Here is a 25,642-nt window from a genome sequence, read left to right on the forward strand (position 1 = left end):
ATTTGTGCCCATCTCTATCACTCAATGTTAGAAATAGGCCAAGTGTTAGTATTAGTGTTATGTATTGATTTGCCATAAGTTTAATAGTTACACTCGCCATAACTACACTTGCCATAAAAATACTAACCATAAAAATTCTAACCATAAAAATACTAACCATAAAAAAGTTACATCATTTGAAATTAATTATAATTACAATTAATATTCATAAATATTTGAAGATAAAAAAGAACTTCCCAACAAGTCTAATTAAGAGACAGCTCATGAGCATTGAGATTAAGGTACTGCTTAAGAGGAATAGTAACAGACTTAAAGGGACTTAAAGGAAAAATGAAAGGGGGTATAGGCAGAAAGCTAATCACTTTAGCTCTCGATCGCGACCCATGAAAGTTATGTCTGATGATCCTATCACAGACTTAACCTTCTTTAAAGTATCTCAGGTCACTACTAAAGGGTATTTATGATTAACATATTATGACAATTATATTTATGGCAAGTGTAACTATGCCAACAGTATTTATGGCCAGGGCAAACTATGGCATAGGTATTTATGACTAACATATTATGACAAATGAAACAGAAAAATGAATGTTAAATTTACCTGACTGAGGCATCATCAATTACCAAACAGAGTCCACTGTTGTGAATTTTGATCCTAGTTCAATTACATAAAGAGGTAACCCACAATGACTGAGACTTTAAAGACGACCTGAAACTTTTTAATTCTAAGGACTGTAGGTTCATTTGTATCCTAGACTTTTAATAGGTGATTTCAATTAGTTTTAAAAGAAGTGAAAAAATGTATAGCTACAGTGAATCTCAATGCAAGAAAAATTACAAGATGTTATTCTGTACAGCCGTCTCTGAAGTCTCATCCTTTGTGGGTAACCTGTAGATAATTATGAATTCAAAATTTAAATTTTCTTTATTCAACGTTTGAAAATAAAGCAGGGACTACAGCTGCTACAGTGAAACCCTTTATAACGAATATATCGAAAGAATACATCAAATGTCGTATTCTTCACTTTCTGATAATGGAATGTTGCAGATATTTAGTTTTTTAATTAAATGATTATATGGAACTCTTTAAAACTGTTCCCGCATATTCATGGCTATTTATTTATTTTCGCAAGTACTGAAATTGACGAAATATAGTATAAAACTCATTGAAAAATTGTCAAGACGAAATTTGATCAATTCTTCCGATGTATTCGTTATTAAGGGTTTCACTGTATTAACATTGTGTATTAATGACTATAGCTTGAAGAACGTTTTAAATAATTTAATAAAATATTCCGAAAAATATTAAGTTTCTAAAACTCTATCAGCATGATTTTGAAATTCTTTTTGAAAAACAGGAAATCATTGAAATTTGTAAAAAAATAACCTGCCACTTCTATTTAAAAATAAAAAGTTAAATAAATATCAAAATAATTTAAGCACAGTTATTCAGAATAATTTCAACTTGCGTTCTCATTTATTTCTCTACAATATACTGCATTCTCAGCTTAACTACCATGTCTAGCCAGGCACTCCCTTTAATATGGCAATAAGCTTCAAAGCTTACCTATCGTATGAATATGGGACAACCGCTCCTTTGTACACTCGGCCAGCAAGAGATATATCATTCTAAATACATAACATATTCACATTTCATTCTGTACTAGCTTGAGAACAAGGCTTTGCCTGGATACCATATTTTCTCTTTAAAGTTACCCCACTCAACCAAGGACAATCAAATCAAACAAAGAAACAAAAAGACAAACAGAGGTTCATCTTTATTTATAAAGACAAGACATGTTACGATGAATACAGTAAGTATTCATAACTTGACTTGCCAATATTTGTTTAGCATGGGCCTATATCCGTTTACCAAAAATGTCAGGTGGAGGGGGNAGTTTTGCTCACACAGGAAACTATGCAAACCGTAATGGGGGAGAAATATAACATTTTTTCCCCAAAGGCCAGGGAAAAGTTTGAAAATAGAAAAAAAAAATGGGGAAAAGGGAAGAAATAAGGAGAGGAGGAGGAAAGAGGGAATTTATTATCATTTACTAGTTTTGGCTCACACTGCACAGAAAGCTAAACAAAACCTTTAAAAAGCTCTTTTCTTACTGTTTTTAGGGCACCAAAACGCTTAATTGTAACAACAAAATATCGTAAAATTTTCTTTCAAGTTTGTAAAAAAAATATTTTTTTTTGTATTTTTAGAAAACATTATTTGAAAAGAACTTGTTTACATTTTGGTAACTTTGGGAGCAAAATGATTTTTTTACCGACCTTCTCTAGGTCTCCCGGACCCACACTCAGCTCACAGGAATATTTCGCAGCAACATCCTCACAACCTCAAGTACAACAACCAACATCATTAATTGAAGGGATCGTTTACATTTACTCCCTTTTTAACAATTTTTTAATTTTATAAATTGGATACAGTTAATACATAACATTTTTTATTTTATTATTCTTCTTGTCATCGTTTCTCTTCTTTGTTTAGAACAAGATATATAAATAAATTCATAAAATGGATTCCTGTAAAAATATTCACAAAAAATAAAAGAAAAATTATAAACAGTAAACTCAAAATAAAATAAAAAATGTTTTCACATTCTACAATTCTAATCATTTCTTGTAATTTTTATCTTTTATCAAAATGTTTGAATATTAAATATTTGTAAAATTTCTTGTTAATTCATAATTTTCCCAACCAATCCAAAATTCATTATTAAAGTCTACAATACAAAGGTTTACCTAACAATCTATAAATCTTATTCTGGATCAATATGAGGGGTGCAATTTCACAGCACACGGCATTTTTTTGTTCTGTTGGATACATTAAACATTGATTTTCCCTCTGAAAATCATTTATTTTCCCCTGAAAATCATTTATTTTCCCCTGAAAATCATTTATTTTCACATGAAAATCATTTATTTTCACATGAAAATCATTGATTTCCCCTGAAAATCATTTATTTTCGCATGAAAATCATTGATTTCCCCTGAAAATTATTGATTTCCCCTGAAAATCTTTTATTTTCCCCTGAAAATCATTGATTTCCCCTGAAAATCATTTATTTTCCCCTGAAAATCATTGATTCCCCATGAAAATCATTTATTTTCCCATGAAAATCAAGTATTTCCCCCCATTCAAAGCATAAATCCTTTAAAAAAAATTTCCCCAGCTAATTTATTTTCTAATGAAATAAATTATTTTCAAAAGGGGGGCGGGAGGGGGAAATTATTCTTTGAAAAACTAAAAAAAATACAAATATTATGTTTTACCGTAATATCTAAGAAAGAAGAACCAGAGTCCTCGTGATTGCTTCCTCTCGTAATACAGGTAAAACAGGTTCTTCAGGTTTTAAAAATGTAAACTTACACAAAATAAAGGTTTTTATAATTGTACTCGTGACTAAAAGTAACATTGTGATAAATTAGGCCCTCCTTAAGCCCCCTTCTGAACTAAACCTGACATCCCTGACACTCCCCTATATACATTAAGCATATCTATTATTTTTTATCAGTACATTTTATGATAATTTCTTGAATTCTTTTACTATTGAAGAAGAAAAATATATTATGTCAAACAAAATCATAATTGGTGACACTCTTGAAACACTAAATCTTATCAAATTTTGCAGGGATGGCTTGAGGCTCCTAAATGAGGATTTGAGTTTCAAGTCTTGCCCACATTTGGGGTTTTCAGCCCGATCTCTACCAATATCAAAAACGTTAGATCATTAATATTAATTAAATTAATACTTTTAAAAATTTATGTTTAAAAAAAAGTAGCCGCTAACTTGATTTAGTATTTTTTTTCCTGGTGAGAGTAGAAGTTTCATATTTCACCCTTGTTAAAAATTTAAAAAATAAACGGTATAATAATGGTAAATAAATTATCTAAAAAATATGTTGGTTTACATTCCTGATCAAACTCTAGCTCTAGTGGAGGGAATCTAAAAAAATTATAAAATTTAAAAAGTTTTAGGATCCGGATTCCAAACATTTAATTTGGATTCAAACCATTCAATTTACATTTAGGATCCGGATTCATAACGATTAGAATCCGGATTTCAAACATTTATTTCGGATTTAAACCATTCTCAGGGTGGCCAAAACTTGTTGGAAAAAAACCGTACATTTTCAGAAAAAAACCGAACAATCCGTACAATTTTCGAAAAAAAATCCGTACAATCCGTACAATTTTCGAAAAAAAAATCCGTACAATCCGTACATTTTTTTTTAACAAATCTGTGCATTTTTTTTAAAAATCCGTACAATCAGTAAAATTTTCGAAAAAAATCCCTACAATCCGTACATTTAAGAAAAATAAAACTATTTTTGAAAATATTATTCAACACTGTCTCCCTCCCCATTCCCCACCACCTCTTTCTCCTCACCATCTCTTAACTCCCCCCCACCCTTCCCTCAGCAACCAATGATGTTCCCTCTAACAACCTATATTCCTGGTAGTAAAAACTACTGTAGGTATTTGAATGCTTGGATAAGAACCCGGAAATAATGAAAAAAAAAGATCAACTGAAGAAACTCAACTTAAACTCAATTTTAAAATCCTTTTATCTTTGCAACCTGAAACCTTTGGTTTTTGAAACGAAGCCTAATAAATCTGGCAGAATTCACAGCTTATAATAAGTCTACAACATAAGGTTGCAAAGATATAAAACTTAAACATTAATATTAAACACTAACAGCTAAGGAACTAGAGAACTAGAGAACTAGAGAACAAGAGAACTTAGAACTAGAGAAATAGAGAACTAGAGAGCTAGAGAGCTAGAGAGCTGGAGAGCTAGAGAGCTAGAGAACTAGAGAACTAGAGAACTAGAGAAGTAAAGAAGTAGAGAACTAGAGAACTAGAAAACCAGAGAACCAGAGAGCAAGAGAACCAGAGAACTAGAGAACTAGAGAACAAGATCGGTGTGAATTAGGCCATTTAACAAACAAACGATTAAGTTATAATTAGAAAGAGTGGAGTGTAAATTTAGGATGTTATATAATTAAAATTAGCGAGGTGGGAGGTAGTACAGGGGTTGCACACCCAATTAAAAGAAAGTTAATATTAAACTAAAAATGAAAAGATTTACAGATAAACGGAAGAAACTTCAGAGGATGTTCTCAGATCTGATAAAGAGACAGATAGATAGATAAACAGACAGACAGATAGATAGACAGATAAATAGACCGAGAAACAGATGGACACATACACATATAGATAAACAGAGAGACAGATAGGATATATATAAACAGATAGATAAAAAGATAGATAAACTGACATGTAGATAGACAGATAGATAGACAGATAGCTAGACAGATAGCTAGACAGATAGCTAGACAGATAGCTAGACAGATAGCTGAACAGATAGCTAGACAGATAGCTAGACAGATAGCTAGACAGATAGCTAGACAGATAGCTAGACAGATAGCTAGACATATAGCTAGACAGATAGCTAGAAAGATAGACAGATAGATATACATATTCTCAATTGAACACTTCTAGGACATATCTCGAAAATTATGAATGAATTTTGATTGTCAATTGAAACATTAATCAATCTAATATTATTAAGAATGCAGAAAATAAGTTAAACTAACTTCATTTTGACGAGAATTTTTTTTTGAAATTTTCTTGAAAAATTTGCCGCAATTAAAAAATAAACGGTGTATTTCCAGGATAAAAATCCGTACAATCCGTACAATTTGAAAAAAAAATCCGTACAATCCGTACAATTTTAGGGTTACAAAAAAAAATCCGTACAATCCGTACATTTTGGCCACCCTGCATTCTATTTACATTTAGGATAAGAATTCAAAACTTTTAGGATCCGGATTCATAACAATTAGAATCCGGATTTCAAACATTTAATTCGAATTCAAAACATTCTATTTACCTTTAGAATCCGGATTCTTAACATTTAGAATCCGGATTTCAAACATTTAATGCGGATTCAAAACATTCTATTTACATTTAGGATCCGGATTTCAAACATTTAGGATCCGGATTTAAACCTATTGGAATCCGGATTTCAAACATTTAATTCTGATTCAAACCATTCTATTTACATTTAGGATCAGGATTCAAAACATTTAGGATCCGGATTCAAAATATTTAGGATCCAGATTTATACCATTTAGGATTAGGATTTAAAATATCATGTTTCATGAATTAATAGTTATCAATTACTAAAGGGAATGGATCCGCATCAAATATAATTCTAAGGACAGAAAGTACGAAAATAAATACAATCTTTTTTATGCTTCATACCTGGCACTGTCTTGATTCTCTAGATCAAATAAGAACTTTTCCTAAAATTAATTTGTTAATTGAAAAGTGCATAATTCAAAAATAAAAAAATAAGAAGTACAAAATCAAATTTATACAAAAAAACGTAAAATTATAAAGGTAATCGTTAATTAATTAATAAATTTTTAGTGTGTACAGTGAAACTCATAAAACTGGAATGAGAAGACAAGTGTTTGGGCTTGGCTTACGGGGACTGTAAACTTTATCTGATGAAGTATGAATTAGATATCAATATTTATGATATAGGAATTAACAGAATTGAACACTTTTAGCCCTTGCATTATTGATTAAGTCATCTTTGATTATGAAAAGTCCAATAATAATAATGATCATAACAAAGTCAAGGACAGGAGGCCTCAAATCGAAAATTATCATATCGGCCACCCCACTTAAAATTCAAATTTATATGCCATGTGCATAAGGACTACATCGTAAATATACCAAGGAGGCCATTTTTGATAATAATACGACAAAAATAACAAGAATAATTCATTTATGTCAAATTTAAAAACCTTTTTGTATGTTTCGTATCTGTTATTTGAACATTTTAAAACATATTTATGCGAAAGCAAAGTTAACTTTTCTTCTAATCTCGATATTAATTTTCAACCTAGCCAAAATGGCAAACTACCAACAAGTGGATTTACTTTCTCATTTTTAGTGAAACTTCTAACTGGTGTCTATCGATCGGTAAAAATTCCGATTCCAAAAATGTCCAAATTTAAAAATCGAACGATCATGAGAGGTCTAGCACCGAGAATTTGAAATTTGAGATTAGAAATCTTGCCAGGCTATATTCGTTGAATAAAACGTGCTGGGTCGATTCTACCATGAGTAGCCTGACTGGACGGTACGACTGAATGCAAATACAACATGGAACAGGCAACTTTTAGACTGGGTGTAAAGTTCTTTTAAAAATATGAAAAATAATTACCTTGTCGTGCATCATTTTACTAGTGATAAACCCATGCCCCAGAGTTGTAAATCCCTAGAAAATAAGATGATTAATTTAATGTTTTCAAATGTTATTTTCAAATTATGTAATTATTTTCATTATATATAGGCTATCATAACAGGCATGAACAGGGTTACCCACAAAGGATACGACCTCAGAGACGACTGTACGGAATTCTGTCTGTCTTCTTATATTCATGATTCTCTGCAATTTTAAACTTGTTTCTTCTTTGTCAAATCACTTTGTATATATATATATATATATATATATATATATATACACCATAGTATATATATAATCCATTTTCAGATTGTTTTCTAAGCTGAATATAAAGTTTCAGGTCGTATTTATAATCTCATTCTTTGTGGGTATATGGCTTGTTTGTTGGTTTGATTGTATCCAATAAACGATAAAACGACGAAATTTTCTTTGTTTGATTTTATAATGATACTAGCTTGGGAGCCCACAGTGGGTTATAGTTAGTCCCACTGATTACCCGCGCTTTGTCGTCAATTAAGGTTTTACCTATTTTTTTCGATAAAAGTTGACCCACTTACTTTAGAATCTTAAAACCAAGCTAAGAACATTCCCGTGGCTCTCCCCAATCAAAATTTGAGGCAAATCAGTCCAAGGGTTACCAAGTTATGATCGGACAAACAAACAAACAGACAGGCAAACAAAGATTACAACTTTTTATATGTAGATACAATACAATAAAATTGTCGCCGTAAAGAAAGTGTGGCGCTTCCGTTGGAATCCTAGTTTCTTTTACTTAAAAATTGAGGGGAAACTCGTAAACTGTCTTTGCTCTACATTGGTTTCTATGTGTAAAACATTTTTAAATAACTCAGTTTCCAGGTAAATTTTGAATCCCAATCTAATTTCTAATTCAACTATTTACGTTGGAAACTTGTTTCTTGAGAAATCCAAAAGGACGTCAATTTAATCGTTAATATTGATTGAGGAGAGAAATCAAGAAATTTGTTTATATTTGTAATTCTAAAATCATATCAAAATTGTTCAGATATTTTAAAGCTATTTAATTTTCATGGACCACGTTTTTAAAAGATTACAAAAAGGGCAAAAACCGTCCTGAAAGGGACAGTAAGCGCGTAATTTCAAGTAACCCTTAATGCATGAATTAGATATGCATAGTCTTGTTTATTTAAACTGTTTATTTTCATTTTCGGTTTCTCTGCGAATGTGACTTACGCATTTCGTCGTAAAATGAAGCAAGAAAGAAACTCTCAGGTATTTCCACCTTTTGAGCCAGAAAAATGACGGTATCCTATATTTTTGATCAGATTAAGGTTTTAAGGGTACACTTTTAAATCGGGCATTGCCAACTTTGCATAATGCATGCACTTGAAATTACACTTACCGTCCCTTAAATTCAGCAGAATCAGTCGGGCAGCGTGTACAATGTACATATAGAATACACAAAACACGTATTTTCTACATGAAAATTTTAACAACGGAATTAATTCTGTCTTCAAGAAATAGTACCTTGTCAAAGCTGTGTTCGGATCTACCATGATCCCTGGACCAAAGAAAAATAATTTCAACTTTAAAAAAAATAAAGTTAGAAATCTAAATGACAATTTCAAAAGTGCGCAAAACTGACAGGATCAAAGTGCTAGAAAAAAACTTTACGCGAGCAAAAAGTTCATCCCCTCTATTCATTAAATTGAGGATCACTTAAAATTAGGTCGAAAGTCCCTTTAAGGCAATCTAAAAACCTATTTCACTGCGCCCTGTCCCTTTATATTTTTTGTGGCAGAAAAAAATTATTTCCTAATGAACCGAAGCGAATCACTGAAAGTACAAGACTTGGCAAACAAACGCTTGGGACACTGAACAATTCTATAGAAACAGGTTCTCTCGTGGATTTCCTAAAAAGAATTTTAGATCAGTTGAGCGTTACAAAATTCGGAATGATTGTCGTCTTAGAGATTTCCTTAAATTTTGAACTTTCACTGAAGATTTTGACATTTGTAAGTGTTAATATTTCACTGGGAACATTATTTCGCGCACATTTTGTTGCAAATTATGGAATATAAATGACATTTTGTAATCTAATTCAACCATAAGTCGTTCTACTGCTACATAAATAAACAAATTTTGGCTAAATTGCTATTTTTTGAAAATGTTGCGAGCGGTCTGAATAAGGTTCCGTTGTGAATCGACAATATTTTTAAAATTTAAGGATCACTTGGAATTAAGTCCTATAAGGTAAGGTTACTTCCCAAATGAACCTAGAACATATCTGAACCATACAAATACAATAAATTTCAGAGGATAAACCGCACATATTTTGTATTGATCAAACAAGACTAAGAAGTAATGATGCAACGATACAAAAAAAAGTTAATTTAAAATGGGTGTGAGGGGGGATGAACCCTGTCATTCAAATTTGAAAAAAATTACCCTAGCTTCTTCAGATATCTTCTGTGTACACCCTTTAACAGCATAGTTACAATCCTGACACAAAATAATAAGTTTTAGCAAAGTTAAGTTACAATCCTAACAATAAAACAAGGGTGCATATTTTCTCGAAAAATCTTTCCCACTTTTGAAAAAAAAATTTCCCACAGGACAAATATTTTTCTAGTTTTTTTCGCTGAATTGGGAAAATTAATAATTTAAATTTTTAGGAGACAAAAGGTAAAAATATGGGTAAAAAAATATCAAAAAGAATTAAATAACTTGCATTTTGATGTCCTATTTTTCATTTTTCCCCAAATCATCAAAAAGGGGTTACATCTGAAAAATATTCACCCTTGCACAAAATACTACATTTGTACGTGAACCAAACCGTCACATCTAAAAGATTTTGAATAAAACAAAATATGAAAAAATTTACTAAGTACTAAAAAATAATTATTTATAATGGGACAAATAAAACTGTTTAACGGGCAGGCAATATTTAAGCACTATTATGTTTATTTTATGCTATACAGCAAATAAACTTAACAGCACCTTAAATCAACTTACTAATTAAAATATGTGTACACTGCACAATTTCTATTAAAAATCAAAACTTGAGTCCAACAGTCGTCTTCCAATTCCACAGTTTTACTGATCCCAGTGAAAATACAATGTGCTTTACCTTGGTGAACAACTTAGTCTCTAGTTCTGTCAGACGAATGTTGATTTCCTAAAGAAAAAGTCATTTTTATCTTTTCCTTAATATCTAAATATACATATATATATAAAAAACCTTGTGAAAATGCGCGTATAAGCAGGCTCTCTGCTGTTCCAGTAGGATCGCTTTACGTACGAGGGGAAACCCGTTAGTCGCGGGGTGCAATATATATATATATATATATATATATATATATATATATATATATATATCTATATTTATATCTATATATATATCCATATCTATCTATCTTTATATCTATTTATGCAGGGGATTATCGATGTTTTGGACAAACAACATTTTCTAACTATTTTGAGAAAATGGAGACAAATCTGACTGTATATCATCATCCTGTTCCTAGATCATGGTATCAATGGAAGCACCTGCTACCTGCATTATTTCCTGAGAAATGTAAGATCAGCTACTCAATTGCGAGTAAAAAACATCCCAAAGGAGGTGAAATATTATTTTTTTGGAATTTTTTAGCCCATAAAGTTTACTTATGATTAAAAAGCATTTTATATTTTCTTTTCCTATCTGTTATTCTTAGCTACTTTAAAAAATATTTTCTAAAAACATTTTTTTGACACCCCCTATCAAACATAAAAAATGAAGAAAATAAAATAGTTTATTTTTTATTAATAAGGTGCCGGATCCTACATATCTGGAGACTACAGACGGAGATATGGAAGATTTAAATTCATATCCTGTTCCTGCATGTACATGATGAAAAAATAAGCACTGGCTTTCACCATTTTTGGCTGAGATATTGAAAAATGTCTGAAATGGAAAATGTCTATTCTATTGTTAACCAAAATTTACAATTGCATTACGTATTTACTGAAAGCATGCTAATATGACGTCGCTCCTTTCAACAGAAAAGCGGATCTTTTTAAACTAAGAATATGCTAAAAAAGAGTTCTCAGTTGAAATCTTAAAAAAATTAAAATTAAACATTAAAAATTTGAATTTAAATCATAATTTTTCGCGGATTTTTGGCTATTATCATTAAATTTTTGATGAATTTTTACAAAAGTTTGGTTTCGGAAACTGTTTTTCAATGTTCCAAAAATATTTTTTATTCTTTTTATCACATTTTACTTTTTTAAACCTAAAAACCGAAGCAAAAAATAGTTCAGATGATAGCCAGATTGCAGTGGTAACCAGAATACAGTGGTAACCAGAATACAGTGGTAACCAGAATACAGTGGTAACCAGAATACAGTGGTAACCAGAATACAGTGGTAACCAGAAAACAGTGGTAACCAGAATACAGTGGCAACTAGAATACAGTGGCAACTAGAATACAGTGGTAACCAGAATACAGTGATAACCAGAATGCAGTGGTAATCAGAATACAGTGTTAACCAGAATACTGTGGTGACCAAAATACAGTGGTATCCAAAATACAGTGATAACCAGAATACAGTGGGAACTAGAATAAAGTGGTAACCAGAATGCAGAGGTAACCAGAATACAGTGATAACCAGAATACAGTGATAACCAGAATACAGTGGTAACAAGATTACACTGGTAACCAGAATACGGTTGTAACCAGAATACGGTGGTAACCAGAATACAGTGGTAACCAGAATACAGTGGTAACCAGAATACAGTGATAACCAGAATACAGTGGCAGCTAGAATACAGTGACAGCTAGAATACAGTGGCAACTAGAATACAGTGGTAACCAGAATACAGTGATAACCAGAATGCAGTGGTAATCAGAATACAGTGTTAACCAGAATACTGTGGTGACNAGAAAATCTCGGTAAACCTTCAACCCCCCCCCCTCTTCAACCCCGGTATAAAACCTCCTCTCCTTAATAATATTTTTACTTAATAACAATTTTACAAGAAAATGTCGACTTAAGAATTCATTTCTAAACATGGCGTAAAAATATTTAAGAAAAATATCAGTTATTACAATTAAAAATTACACTTTGCTTAAAATTGATAGAACCACTGGATGATATTTACCGAATTAAAACAGTGGGGGCAACTGAGGAGAACACCCCCCTGCTCCCTGCAAGAGCTGCAGATAAAATGCCCCTGAAAAAAAAGAATAGATGGAGAATAAATATTTGTTAATATTTGAAATAGAGTTGTGCATCCATAAGCTTCCAAATGTAAATAATAAGAAAAAGTGATTATTGTTTTACTTTATTAATTCCTCTACTTCCAAAAACCCCTATTTGGATTTTGTGATATTAAATTCTTTTCCATTCCTTATCGCAGCCGTAGAGCGGTGATTGTTTAGGTAGAGCCCTACAGATAGCACAGACACCTTCTTCTTAAAGAATAGTTTAATAATATATAACATATCGTCCCTCCAGGGCGTACAAAGGAATTTGTCGAGGAGGGGCTCAACACCCGTTGGGGCCTAAAAATCCCCTAAAAAGCATAGACTTTAGTGCCCCATGGGGGGGGCCCCTCCCCAGTGTACGCCTCTGAAAGGGACTGTTCACCAAATGTATCCAATATTTTTATCAAACTAGTTTTCTTGTTATAAAATTATTTGTTCCTGCCTTTCAGTGAGTAATTCGAGTTCGAGTCTGTTTTCTCAACATTATCCAGCCAATCATCTAAACATATAAATCTCAATGCTTTTCCCCCGCCATCTTTTTTTCCCCGCGGAAAAAAAATTTCTACCATTTTCTATTTCGATTGTGAACATATTCTCTTTGCATACCTTATAAAACAAAACCAAAAAAAGTTCGCAAATTTTATAAAAAAAAAAATTTCGTGGATTTCAAATCTAATGAAAATCGAATTTTGTTGGAGAGATAATTAACCCCCCCCCCCCCTAATTCATTCAGAAATTTACATAGCATTCATTTTCTTAAATTTAAAATTGAAAAAAACTGCCTTTTCCCCAAAAGCGGTATAATTTTTTTCCAGGGTAAAGAACGTCGCGTCAAACCCATCCTGGGAAAAATTGCATGTATGACAGGGGTCCAAAGTCCTTTAAACTCCGAGGTGTTCACTGTTCACTGTTCACAGTTCAGGCCCGTAACAAGAAACTTTTCCAAGGGGGGGGGGCGCACAAAATATTTAATGACCTGAAAGCCAAAAAGGGTCAAAGGGGCCTGAATAAATGTCTCTGATAAAAAACTAGATTGTTAACTTGTAGATGAAAATTTTGCACGTTTTCTTTTCTTAAATGCTATTGAGAAGCTATTTGCATGAAAAAATTCGAGGTATAATGAGGTCATAATCATACTGATACATTATTATCAGAAAAGATTTTATGTTATGATTAAAGTAAACCTACCAATAAATGAATTACTTAACATTTTTGCATCACAAATAGTTAGTATTTATTTTCACTTCATGAAAAGTGGCATTAAAAAGGATCGTAATGTCGCTAAAAATTTAATTTCAATCTTGAAAATCTTAAATTTTCCCTAACACACTGCTGAGAATGGACCATCAGGTTTCAAGTCAAAAAAACTAAACTTTTTCTTTGGATTATGTTTAAATGCAGGCTACTGAGTTATATTCTCAATTTTCAGATAATGCCATCTAGGGAATTTTGAGCAAATCAATTTTTAAGAAATTATAGAAATCAAGTACATCCACAGGTCTTAAATTAGACAAAACTTTCATTTCAAGACTTTTATCTGCTTAAAGCTTTATCTTGGTTTTTTGACGATATTTTTTTAACAGTTTATGACATGGTCTCCAAATTTTTTAATTTTTCTTTAACAGTCATGAAACTTATTGTAGCATAAAATTAAACCCCTAACTCAACTGCCTGACTGTCAAAATGAGGCCCGAAACAGTTTTTTGATGTACTACTGATTTTACTAGAAAAAGTCTTTTTTAGGCAGTAATTGGGCAATTATACAGTTCACTTAAGGGTTTGATTTTTTGCTGAAACGTCATATGACTGTTAAGGAAAATTCACAAAATTTGGGGACCCTGCCTTCAACGGTTCTGAAAAATATCGCTAAAAAACACAGAATAATCTTGATTAATCATTGAACCTACAGTTACGATTGAGTTTAGACTTAAAAATGCACTTGATTTCTACAATTTCTTTAAAATGTATTTAATTAAAAATCCTTGGGGGGATATTTTCAGAAAATTTAGATTATATCTCAGAAGTCTACATATTAATATAATCCGAAATAAAAATTAGGTGTTTTGACTTGAAATCTGATGATTCATTTTAAGCAGTGTGCTAAACTAGAAAATCGAATTCGAGAAAAAGAGGGGAGGGAACACATGCATGGGTGTATACCTTTCATAGAATCTTTGTTTACATCGCCATTTCCTATTTCCTCCTCAGGCTTCCATGCTCTTTTTCTGCTTACATCTTCCATTTTGCCTTAAATTATAATTAACTTGATAAAATAGAAAATCTCGGTAAACCTTCAACCCCCCCCCCTCTTCAACCCCACCTTCAAATTTTTAATCTTTCTATAGGAAATTACCCTTTAATTACAATCACAATTATTTTCCTTCAAAACTCATTTAATTGAAAATAAAAATTGAATTGTATCACTTATAAAGTGTACACTTGTAAATAAATAAAACACCATTTGTCTCCAGAATAAAAGTGAATTAGGTAGTTGATCCTAGAGAACGATTTTTGGACCCTTCAGAGGTATAAAACCTCCTCTCCTTAATAATATTTTTACTTAATAACAATTTTACAAGAAAATGTCGACTTAAGAATTCATTTCTAAACATGGACCCCATCCACCTCTAAATCCCATGTTTGATGTCCTAATATGACAAATGATACATCATTAAAAGCTCTTCTGCTCTATTTTCAGAATCTGCTAAAAAAAATTGCATATTGCAAAAATTGAATTTTTTTTGCAAAATCCAGTTATAAAGTTAAAATGTCCAAATAATGATAAAATATAGATTTTCAAAAAACCCTTGTCAATGTCCATGCCATTTTAAATATGCAAAAAAATTTGCAAAATTTTAAATAACCTGATTCAGACAAACTAAAAATGTACAAATTTCTTTTGACTAGTTGTATGCAAATAATGTGCAAAATTTTCTTTGCAAAACTTGTGCAATCCATTTCTTTATGTCAAAGGTTTTCCAGAAAGCCAAAAATTATAAAATCTAATAACTAAAAGTGGGTCAAAACAAAGATTTAGTTTGTTACAGGAAAAAGTAGTCATTCAGGCAGTGTGCCCATAAGGACTCAGGTAGTTGGTATAAAAGCCCAGTTTCAGACTGAAAGGGAGGGCTTATTAGGGTTTCCAAATTTTCGTTTAATCTCTTTCGCGAAAATTTCCTTCATCCAACAAAAATGTGAATGAAAACGAAAATTTTCGTTCATTTTCTAGAATATTTTAGTTGAATAATTTACGCGAAGTTCAAAATTTGTTCGAAAATTTTGCGAACTTCGTTAGAATTTTCGACCTTTCCTTCAAAATCTTTTTTTGAAAAAATACAATCTTCTTGATGCGAAATGGAAATAGAAATAAAAAATCATAGCTAATAAATAAATAAATCAGCTGTTTAGTTGTTAATCATCTGTGCAGTTAATTGTTTACAATCTAAATGTTAGTTGTAACATACGGAAATCTTATTCCTCCCTTCCATGTCGCTGAAACCATAGTTTCTCTTAAACATGAAGTTTTAACTTTTTAAGGGCATACCTTATTCTAAAGTTATGAAATAAATATTATTTCACTTAACAAAGATTCAGAATGTTGGATTTTTAATTATTAGCTGTCTTAGAAAACTATTTCATAACTTAATCTTTTTTCCAAAACAATTTATAAAGACATTAAATTTTTGTCTAACAACATCTTACCTGAGAACAGGGGCGCAGTGGAGGTTTGGGTTAAATTATTTTTTTTGTGCACCTCCCTAAAATACCCGTATTAAGAAAAAAAAATTAAAGCTTAAAATCTACCTGACTATTAGTCATCTGACCATAATACCATTATAAAATCTAGTAGTAAAAGAGCAAAAAATATATTTGATGTTTTTGAGTTTATCATATATCATATCGATATCAATCATATATTATGACTAGATTACACAGGTGACAATTATTTATTAAAGCTTAATAAAACTGAGAGACTGAAATGGATTTTAAATGAAACCCCGCAAAAAATATTGTAAATAAGATTAAGGGAAAAGAAAGAATTTGAGAAATTATCATAAAATGGACAAATTGTAACAGTGTCATTTGATAAGAAAAAAATCTGAATATATATGACAGTTTAATATATTATTACAGCCTGGCCCTGGCTCTAGGGTGGGCCTAGGGGGTGCATGTCTATAGGGTGCACAGGGGTAACCCCCCCCCCACTACGCCCATGTTTGAGAACTGCTTAAAGCAATAAAGCTTTCTAACGACACTGCAGCAGTGTGAAATTTAAACGAAAATTGTTCCCTCAGCTCCCAAAACACCCCAAAGTTTTTTTTGGGCAGTGCAGATACTCAGGGTACAGTGGATACTGAGGGTACAGTGGATACTCAGGGTACAGTGGATACTCAGGGTCCGTGGATACCCAGGGTACAGTGCAAATACTCAGGGTACAGTGCAGATACTCAGGGTACAGTGGATACTCAGGGTACAGTGGATACTCAGGGTACAGTGGATACCCAGGGTACAGTGCAGATACTCAGGATACAGTGCAGATACTCAGGGTACAGAGGATACTCAGGGTACAGAGGATACTCAGGGTACAGTGGATACTCAGAGTACAGTGGATACTCAGGGTACAGTGGATACTCTGGGTACAGTGCAGATACTCAGGATACAGTGCAGATACTCAGGGTACAGTGTATACTCAGGGTACAGTGGATACTCAGGGTACAGTGGATACTCAGAGTACAGTGGATACTCAGGGTACAGTGGATACTCTGGGTACAGTGGAGATACTCAGGATACAGTGCAAATACTCAGAGTACAGTGGATACTCAGGGTGCAGTGGATATTCAGGGTACAGTGGATATTCAGGGTACAGTGGATACTTAGGGTACAGTGGATACTTAGGGTACAGTGCAGATACACAGGATACAGTGCAGATACTCAGAGTACAATGGATATTCAGGGTACAGTGGATATTCAGGGTACAGCGGATACTCAGGGTACAGTGGATACTCAGAGTACAGTGGATACTCAGGGTACAGTGGATATTCAGGGTACAGTGGATACTCAGAGTACAGTCTTTTATAATACTGGATACCGTTGTGAATTGGACATTGGCAATTGACATCTTTGCATCTTTGAATTTTTAAGCTTACAAGTTACAGTCCATTTAAATAAATAAATAAATTTTAGTTTAGGCTAATGAAATGTTCAGATTTTCCATTTTGAGATATTCGTTTTTTCTTGTTCGAAAAGTGATTTTAAAAATTTCGTAGATTTTGACAGACCGAGTTGTTGGTTGGATTAAAACCGTATGAGGTTTGAGAAAGAGGAGCAGTGGAGTCATCCGCTGTCTGGTTACATCTCTCTCTCATTCCTAAGTAGGCAGGGCCCCAGAGAGCTGAGCTAAATGGTTCTGTTTTCTTACTTCAACGGTTTTGGTAAAGTACAATAAGATCCAGAACACTGTGGAAACGGAAGTATTACAATTTACATATATCATTTAATGTTACACAAAACCTGACAACCTAAGAAGAATAACAAGAAATATAAAATTGATTATATCGGACTATTAGAACCTGTGCAGGCTTAAGAGGAAATAAGGAATAAGCCCCTAAGTGGCAGACAAGGAAAGACGGACTTCGATTAGAAAGACTTTTATGGATTATGGACAGACAAAATATATAGTTAAATACTGTCAGGAACTACTTACTACTTATAGTGCTGCACAGACCTACGATTAAAGTTGACAAACATGACTAGTTGATGAATTACAAAAACTGCTGTATACTGTAATAAGGGACTTCATTAACAATTTAACATAGTAAATATGACTAATTACATACACTAAGAAATATATGAAAAAGACACTAGAACATAAATTTATGGCGCAAATTTTTAACTAGATTACTCATGTTGTTGATTGGAAAGCAAATATTTTTTTTTTTAAACAAAAGACAAGCCATGGTATTATAAGAATTTGGTATATTATTGAGCACAGAGCCAACCCTTTAACAATTAAAAATGCTGTTTTTATTGGGTCTGATTAATACTGGAGTTTGTGGTTCTCTTCTCTTTAATCTCTATAATTTAGTGAGCTGTTTACCGATAATCTTGGGTCTGATTAATACCAGAGTTTGTGGTTCTCTTCTCTTTAATCTCTACAATTTAGTGGACTGTTTACCGATTATCTTGGGTGTGATTTATACTGGAGTTTGTGGTTCTCTTCTCTTTAATCTCTGTAATTTAGTGAGCTGTTTACCGATAATCTTGGATCTTATTAATACTGGAGTTTGTGGTTCACTTCTCTTTAATCTCTGTAATTTAGTGAGCTGTTTACCGATAATCTTGGATCTTATTAATACTGGAGTTTGTGGTACACTTCTCTTTAATCTCTACAATTTAGTTAGTTGTTTACCGATTATCTTGGGTCTGATTAATACTGTGGTTTGTAGTTCACTTCTCTTTAATCTCTATAATTTAGTGAACTGTTTACCGATTATCTTGGGTCTGATTAATACTGGAGTTTGTGGTTCTCTTCTCTTTAATCTCTATAATTTAGTGAGCTGTTTACCGATTATCTTGGGTGTGATTAATACTGTGGTTTGTGGTTCACTTCTCTTTAATCTCTATAATTTAGTGAGCTGTTTACCGATTATCTTGGATCTTATTAATACTGGAGTTTGTGGTTCACTTCTCTTTAATCTCTGTAATTTAGTGAACTGTTTACCGATTATCTTGGGTGTGATTAATACTGGAGTTTGTAGTTCACTTCTCTTTAATCTCTACAAACGTTCAAGGAAAGCTTATTTTGTATTTAATCAATTATTTAAAAGGGTCAACGCAAAGTAATTAAAAGGTACTGATCGGGCCCAAATTTTTTGTGGGACATCACTTGACCACAGGGAAGGTTTATGAATGATAAAAATTAAAAAAATGTGTTTTAAAGGTTTTTAATTTAAAAAAAAAAATTAAATTCTTAAAAATCCGCAAACTTTTTTAAAATGTGAACTTTTTGAACATGTTCACAATTTAAATAGAAGCGCTCTAAAAGCCTAGTGTTTTAAAATTTGCTTTTATTATTTTATATGATTTTCAGTGTTTGATTAATTTTATATATTTGCCAGAATAATAAATTAACCCCCATTGATATTTTTACCTTAAAATGCACAAAATACACATTGATCTAAAGGTTGCAAGCTCTAACGCATGAATTGATGAGAACTTCGCCAATTACTTCTTTAGTTTTGTTTAAACTGCCTTTACCTGCTAGCTACGGTTTTGGACAATCTAAATTTCCAAAATTATCTTCTACATCTTAAACGTATCATGAATATCACTGTTAAACAGCTGAAACAAACCGATGCTAAAGTTTCTCTAAAAACTGGCAACTATTTGGGGGTGATACATCTTTTTTTAAAGAAAATAAATTCGTTTGCATTAATTTTCTGAATTACTTTTCATATTGTAATATTTGGTTCATTTTGCATGGGACATTATTCAAAATTTTAAGATAGGAATGTTTGTAGTTTAAAACGTTTAAAAACGGGCAACACGATGACCATCAGTACCTATAGGAGCTAAACAACGTTTCCTTAACGAACTACAGGGTTTAAAAACTATTTGAAAATTGCTTTAATGAGACGGCAAAATCATTAATTTTGATAACGATATGAAAAGGAAAAGATCGTCCATGAGAAATACAGGAAATTAAACAGAATGATCGAATACGTTAAAAAAAACGGCTAGTTTTTCTAATTTTTGATGCTGTCTTCGATTTTTTCTCCCTCGGGTGATATTTTTACATTAATTAATTATAAAACATGAAATATTAGTTTTCTCAATTATCCAACGTTAATTTAATTAAATATTTTAAATTGAGATCGTTAACGTTCACTTTAATAAAAATTAGCTACCGACGAACGAACGGATTCCTGAAAAATTGGTCCGTTCTGTTATTCTAACTAACCGTTAACGAAAGGTCGAAAAAAAACTCCTAGCCGCATCAGTACTTACCTGTACCAAAATTAGGCTTTTTTTTGTGCAAAACTTCGGAATACAAAAACAATTTTGTGTTTGGTATAAAGTTGCTGGACTGTTCTCAACTATGGAATGGTTCTTACACTACTAGATTACATCTTACTACAGGTAAATATGTAGATAATCCTCTTTTAAGCAGCAAATTTTATAAAGTAGTCCTTAAAGAGACTGTTCAACTATTTAAAAATGCAACTTAAATATTACCATTCTTTTTAGAATTTTAACATTACTCACAGTCATCGTCATATATATCAGTACAATGAAGACGAATTTCGACTTCAATTTTGATTTCCACTTTGCAATTCAAACAGCAAAGATGGATCCACCCATAAACATGGAAACAAAGAGAAGCTTTCAATTAACATCTTCTCTTTCTCTTGTAAACTTGTAATTTAAAAAAAGATTGTAGAAATTAAACCCAAATAGAACAGTCGTCTTCAATGTATTGATATAGTTTAATATTCGGCGAAACTTATCCGTTACAAAACCCATTGTATTTTTGCCGAACTAAGAAGAAATGAAAATTTAAAACGTTTTTGCGTCAGACGTAAAAATTTAGCTAGGTGTGAAAGACTTAAAACCTTTTTATATTCAATGCAGTCTTTTCAAAGTGCCAAAAACTAACAAAAGTTTATACAAAACGCTATTTAAACCTTTTTAAATGTGTCAAGCTTTATGTTTTAGAATCTAGCTCTGTATGAACTATTCCGCTTGCTTCAGCTTGAAGACCAGGATTTTAGGATGTGCTCAAACTTTTTCAGGTGATCATTAGGTGTAATTAGGCGGCGTCTGGTGCCAAATTGTACTTTTTTGTGCAACTCTCCTGCATGTTTTTTTCAATATTTTTTGGAATCTTTTTTTTGGTACTCCAATGGCCCAAAATAAAAAAATCCGCGAAACTTTTTTTTCCTCTCAAAATCTAAAATTCAGAAAAAGAAAAATGTGTGTATAATATACACTATTTCTATCAAATTCTAAAATTTTGTGAATATTGAATCACAGAATCACAGAAAATTCTCAAAATTGCAATAAGAAAATTTGCAATTTTCAGTTCTTGTCTAATTTGTAAGGAAAAGTTCGACTGCACAGCGCATACTTATAATTTTAGAATATACTAAAAGAAGAAAGGAACTAGAGGATTTAAATAACTTTTCCTTAAAAATCAGACCAGAACTGAAAATTGCGAATTTTCTTATTACAGTTTCACAAATTATTTGTGATTCTGTTATTCAATATTTACAAAATTTTCTAATTTGATAGAAATAATATATATAATCATTTTTACTTTTCTGAACTTTTTATTATGAGAGAAATCAAAAGTAACGCGGATTTTTTTTTTGACCATTGGAGTACCAAAAAAAACTAACAAAATTTCAACAAAATATTAAAAAAATACCATAAAGGAGAGTTGCACAAAAAGGTACAATTTTCATCAGACGCCGCTAATCACTTTTTTTGACTCACCCTGTGCTTTGCTTGTCTGTCTGTCTGTTTTTCTGTTTGTGACCAAAAAATGTCAAAACTGCTAAACCAATCAGGCCCAAATTTTGTGTGGGACCTAGCATGACCCCAGGGGAAATTTATAAATGATCAAAATTTTAAATATTTGCGTCAAAACAAAATTCGATTTTTATTTAATTAAAAAATCCACGAAATATTTTATAAAATCCACGAACTTTTTACTGTTTTTGTTGTACAATGAATACTCGAGACATTGTTCAAAATTGAAATAGAAAATGGGCGCGATGCGTCTTAAAAGCCTTTTATAATGGTTAAATTTTACTCATCAGCTGGTTCCCGGATTTTCTCTCAAAAAAATATTTCTTAAATATTTTTTTTGTTTTGAATGAAAATAGAAATAAATTCTGCTTTCTTAAAAACTTATTCTATCTAGAAATAACCATATCAAGACAAGTACACAAACATTTCATAAAATTACCTAGAATAATAATTTTGGCATGACGTGTGAAAAAGTTTTTGGACTTAAACATCCGTATTTAGAAGGTTCTTGCCTTTTTAAGAATTTTCTCGATAAAGAGGAAACTTCTGTCCAAAATCTTCAGAGCACCCTTAGCCAAAATAACAGCTGCAGATGTAAACTGGCCCAAAATCAAAAATTGGGGTAGTTGGCCATTTTTTCCCTTTTTCTGTGCGCCGCGAATAAAACATAAAAATGTAACTTTGGATAATCTGGACATTTTTTTTCTGTTCGTCTATGCGTTTTCTAGTGCAAGGATTCAACTCTCTCAAAAACTTTTCTTTTTATTTGTCAAAATCGTGTTTCTTTGCGCCGCGCATAAAAACATTAAAATGACACTTGATAAAAATAATTCGGATTATATCTTTTTTCTGTGCGTCTATATGCGTTTTCAATTACAAAGATTCAACGCTCTCGAAAACTTTAACAGTGTTATAAATTGTTATAGCACACATTAATTTTGACGCCAATTTTGCTAAATGTATATATAATATATACATATAGGACAGTTTTAGTTTTTTAAACTTAGGAATGACACACATATAGGACACACTACTCAAATATTAGGTCTTTTAGATTTATCAAATTGGACAAAAAATCGGATCATTTTATGTTTTTTCTTGACCAAATATTGATTACTTCACATTTAGAACTAAATCTAATGTGTACATCCAAGAAAAAGAAATACATAAGCAAAAATTGGCTTGGTTTTGGGGTTATTTAGCTTTCTGCGCAAATAGAAATATGTTCAAAAAGCACATTTCAGCTTCTCCCACGATCAGCTTTAGTGCTAGAACTTTTAAAACGTTTGTAAATTATATTAAAGCCATGATAAACAAATTTACCATTTTGATCAGCATATATCTTTCTAGGTTTTTAAATGAGAGGCAAAGATAAAAATTATTTTTCCTATTTTCATCCTGAAAAGGCCATAATCTTAACAATTATAGGTCGATTTTGTAGAAAATAGTAAAAACCCAACAGGAGCATTTACTAAACGAATTACCAAATCTGTTTATTATGATTGTAATGTTTCATAAAAAGGAATTATATAAAAATTTAAGGTTGTAATTTTGGGATTTAATTTACATCGTTAAAATTTTTTTTTTCAGTTTGGATAATACCTACTTCATGTACCTTGTGTACCCGGCCTTCTTCAGCCTGTTCGTGAGACTGTTCCTGATCAAGTACCCCCGACAACTTGTCATTGAAGGTATATTTTTCCTGATCAAGTACCCCCCGCCAACTTGTCATTGAAGGTATATTTTTCCTGATCAAGTACCCCCTCGCCATCTTGTCATTGAAGGTATACTGTTCTTGATCAAGTACCCCCGCCATCTTGTCATTGAAGGTATACTGTTCCTGATCAAGTAAAAAAGTTACAGCGAATTGGGTCCAGCCTTGGCCGTATTTGAAGTTATATTGTTCCTGATCAAGTACCCCCGCCATCTTGTCATTGAAGGTATATTTTTCCTGATCAAGTACCCCCGCCATCTTGTCATTGAAGGTAAATTGTTCTTGATCAAGTACCCCCGCCATCTTGTCATTGAAGGTATATTGTTCTTGATCAAGTACCCCCGACAACTTGTCATTGAAGGTAAATTGTTCTTGATCAAGTACCCCCGCCATCTTGTCATTGAAGGTATATTGTTCTTGATCAAGTACCCCCGCCATCTTGTCATTGAAGGTATACTGTTCCTGATCAAGTACCCTCGCCATCTTGTCATTGAAGGTATATTGTTCTTGATCAAGTACCCCCGCCATCTTGTCATTGAAGGTATACTGTTCTTGATCAAGTACCCCCGCCATCTTGTCATTGAAGGTATACTGTTCCTGATCAAGTAAAAAAGTTACAGCGAATTGGGTCCAGCCTTGGCCGTATTTGAAGTTATATTGTTCTAGATCAAGTAACCCCGCAAACTTGTCATTGAAGGTATATTGTTCTTGATCAAGTACCCCCGCTATCTTGTCATTGAAGGTATATTGTACAAGTTCAAATCAATCTCTCAACTTAGTTAAAAAAATTATTTATATTATTCAGTTTTACAGATATCTGATGAAATTTCATGAATACAAATTCAAAAATAATTTTTCACTTTGGAGCATAAGTGTTTATCATGAAAGAAAAGAAAGTTAATAAAAATAAATAATATTTTTTAGAAAACATGTTGAGGACTATGACGACCCAGCTTTCAAAAAGGTAAAGTTAAAATGAAAAATTGATTTTCTTACGTTCAATAAATTTTAATAGTTCACTTATTTGCAAATTTTGTTCACGATCTCAGAGAAATAGTTTGTTATGAATTTGTCAACTGCAAACTAGGAGACATTAACAGTGACCCCGTAGCTCCTGTTATGTAATTAGAAATGCTAATTTACCAGTGTCCGAATTTAAAGAATTTAAGTCGCGTCTCAAATCCCGAAAAAAAAAGTTTTTAACTAAGCCCCCGGCTTAAATCTGGAAACCGTTTTTAATTGAGCGCCGGCTTAAATCTGGAAACCGTTTTTAATTGAGCGCCAGCTTAAATCTGAAAAAAATTGAATACAATTTAAAGTGGAACTAATTATATTTGAGCCCCGGCTAAAATTTAAGTTGCGGCTCAAATTGTTAAAATTCGGCCTCTGGTTACATAACATATTTGTTCTAACCAATAGCTCTTTAACAAGAGAAATTATCATTAAAAACATAAAGATTTAAACCTATTTTTGTAATTTACTTTGTTTTATTTCAAACTTTGATTATTTGATATAACAGAAGTCAAAGTTTGAAATATCTAAGGTCTACAACATTGGGTTGTTGAGATATAAGGATTTAGAAACCAGAGTTTGTGGCAAAGACTCAATTTCTTTAAAGATATTAATAATGTTGTTAGATCTTATTACAGATCTAACAAATATTTCAGTATCAATAATTCATCAAATCACTTTGAAGCATTTTTCAGTGAGCTATTATCTTCCTTAGAAATTTGCAAAATTCTCTTCAGGCTTTTTCCTTTTAAACTTAGCGGCCTTGCGATTTGTAAATATACAACGTTTTGCACTTCTAGACCGTATTATAACCAATGATAACCCAAAAGATACAAATATTTTCCAAAATATCCAATCGATTTCAGACCATAATTTAATAT

At 31.9% G+C, this 25,642-nt stretch overlaps 1 protein-coding gene across 3 annotated transcripts; it reads right to left on the bottom strand.

The window, feature by feature from the left end:
• Window positions 1-560: 560 nt before the first annotated feature.
• On the bottom strand, window positions 561-14,774 carry LOC111714454 (putative E3 ubiquitin-protein ligase SINA-like 6). Of its 3 annotated transcripts, none has more exons than XM_023489558.1 (15): window positions 14,666-14,774; window positions 12,948-13,004; window positions 12,648-12,709; window positions 12,400-12,471; window positions 10,384-10,431; window positions 9,702-9,755; window positions 9,069-9,166; window positions 8,781-8,814; window positions 7,254-7,307; window positions 6,281-6,321; window positions 3,926-3,956; window positions 3,283-3,352; window positions 2,281-2,345; window positions 1,568-1,629; window positions 561-655 (listed from the first exon to the last, which is right to left on the bottom strand). In XM_023489558.1, exons 1-15 carry the CDS (start codon window positions 14,745-14,747, stop codon window positions 598-600), a joined length of 888 nt encoding a protein of 295 aa, XP_023345326.1. In that variant the 5' UTR covers window positions 14,748-14,774; the 3' UTR covers window positions 561-597. The 3 variants fall into 3 exon arrangements, with proteins under 3 accessions (XP_023345326.1, XP_023345325.1, XP_023345327.1); XM_023489557.1 differs by having other exon boundaries at window positions 12,648-12,712; XM_023489559.1 differs by lacking the exon at window positions 10,384-10,431 and having other exon boundaries at window positions 12,648-12,712.
• Window positions 14,775-25,642: the final 10,868 nt, after the last annotated feature.

This window comes from Eurytemora carolleeae, unplaced genomic scaffold, assembly GCF_000591075.1.
Source record: "Eurytemora carolleeae unplaced genomic scaffold, Eaff_2.0 scaffold1576, whole genome shotgun sequence".
Classification (NCBI taxonomy): Eukaryota; Metazoa; Arthropoda; class Copepoda; order Calanoida; family Temoridae; genus Eurytemora; species Eurytemora carolleeae.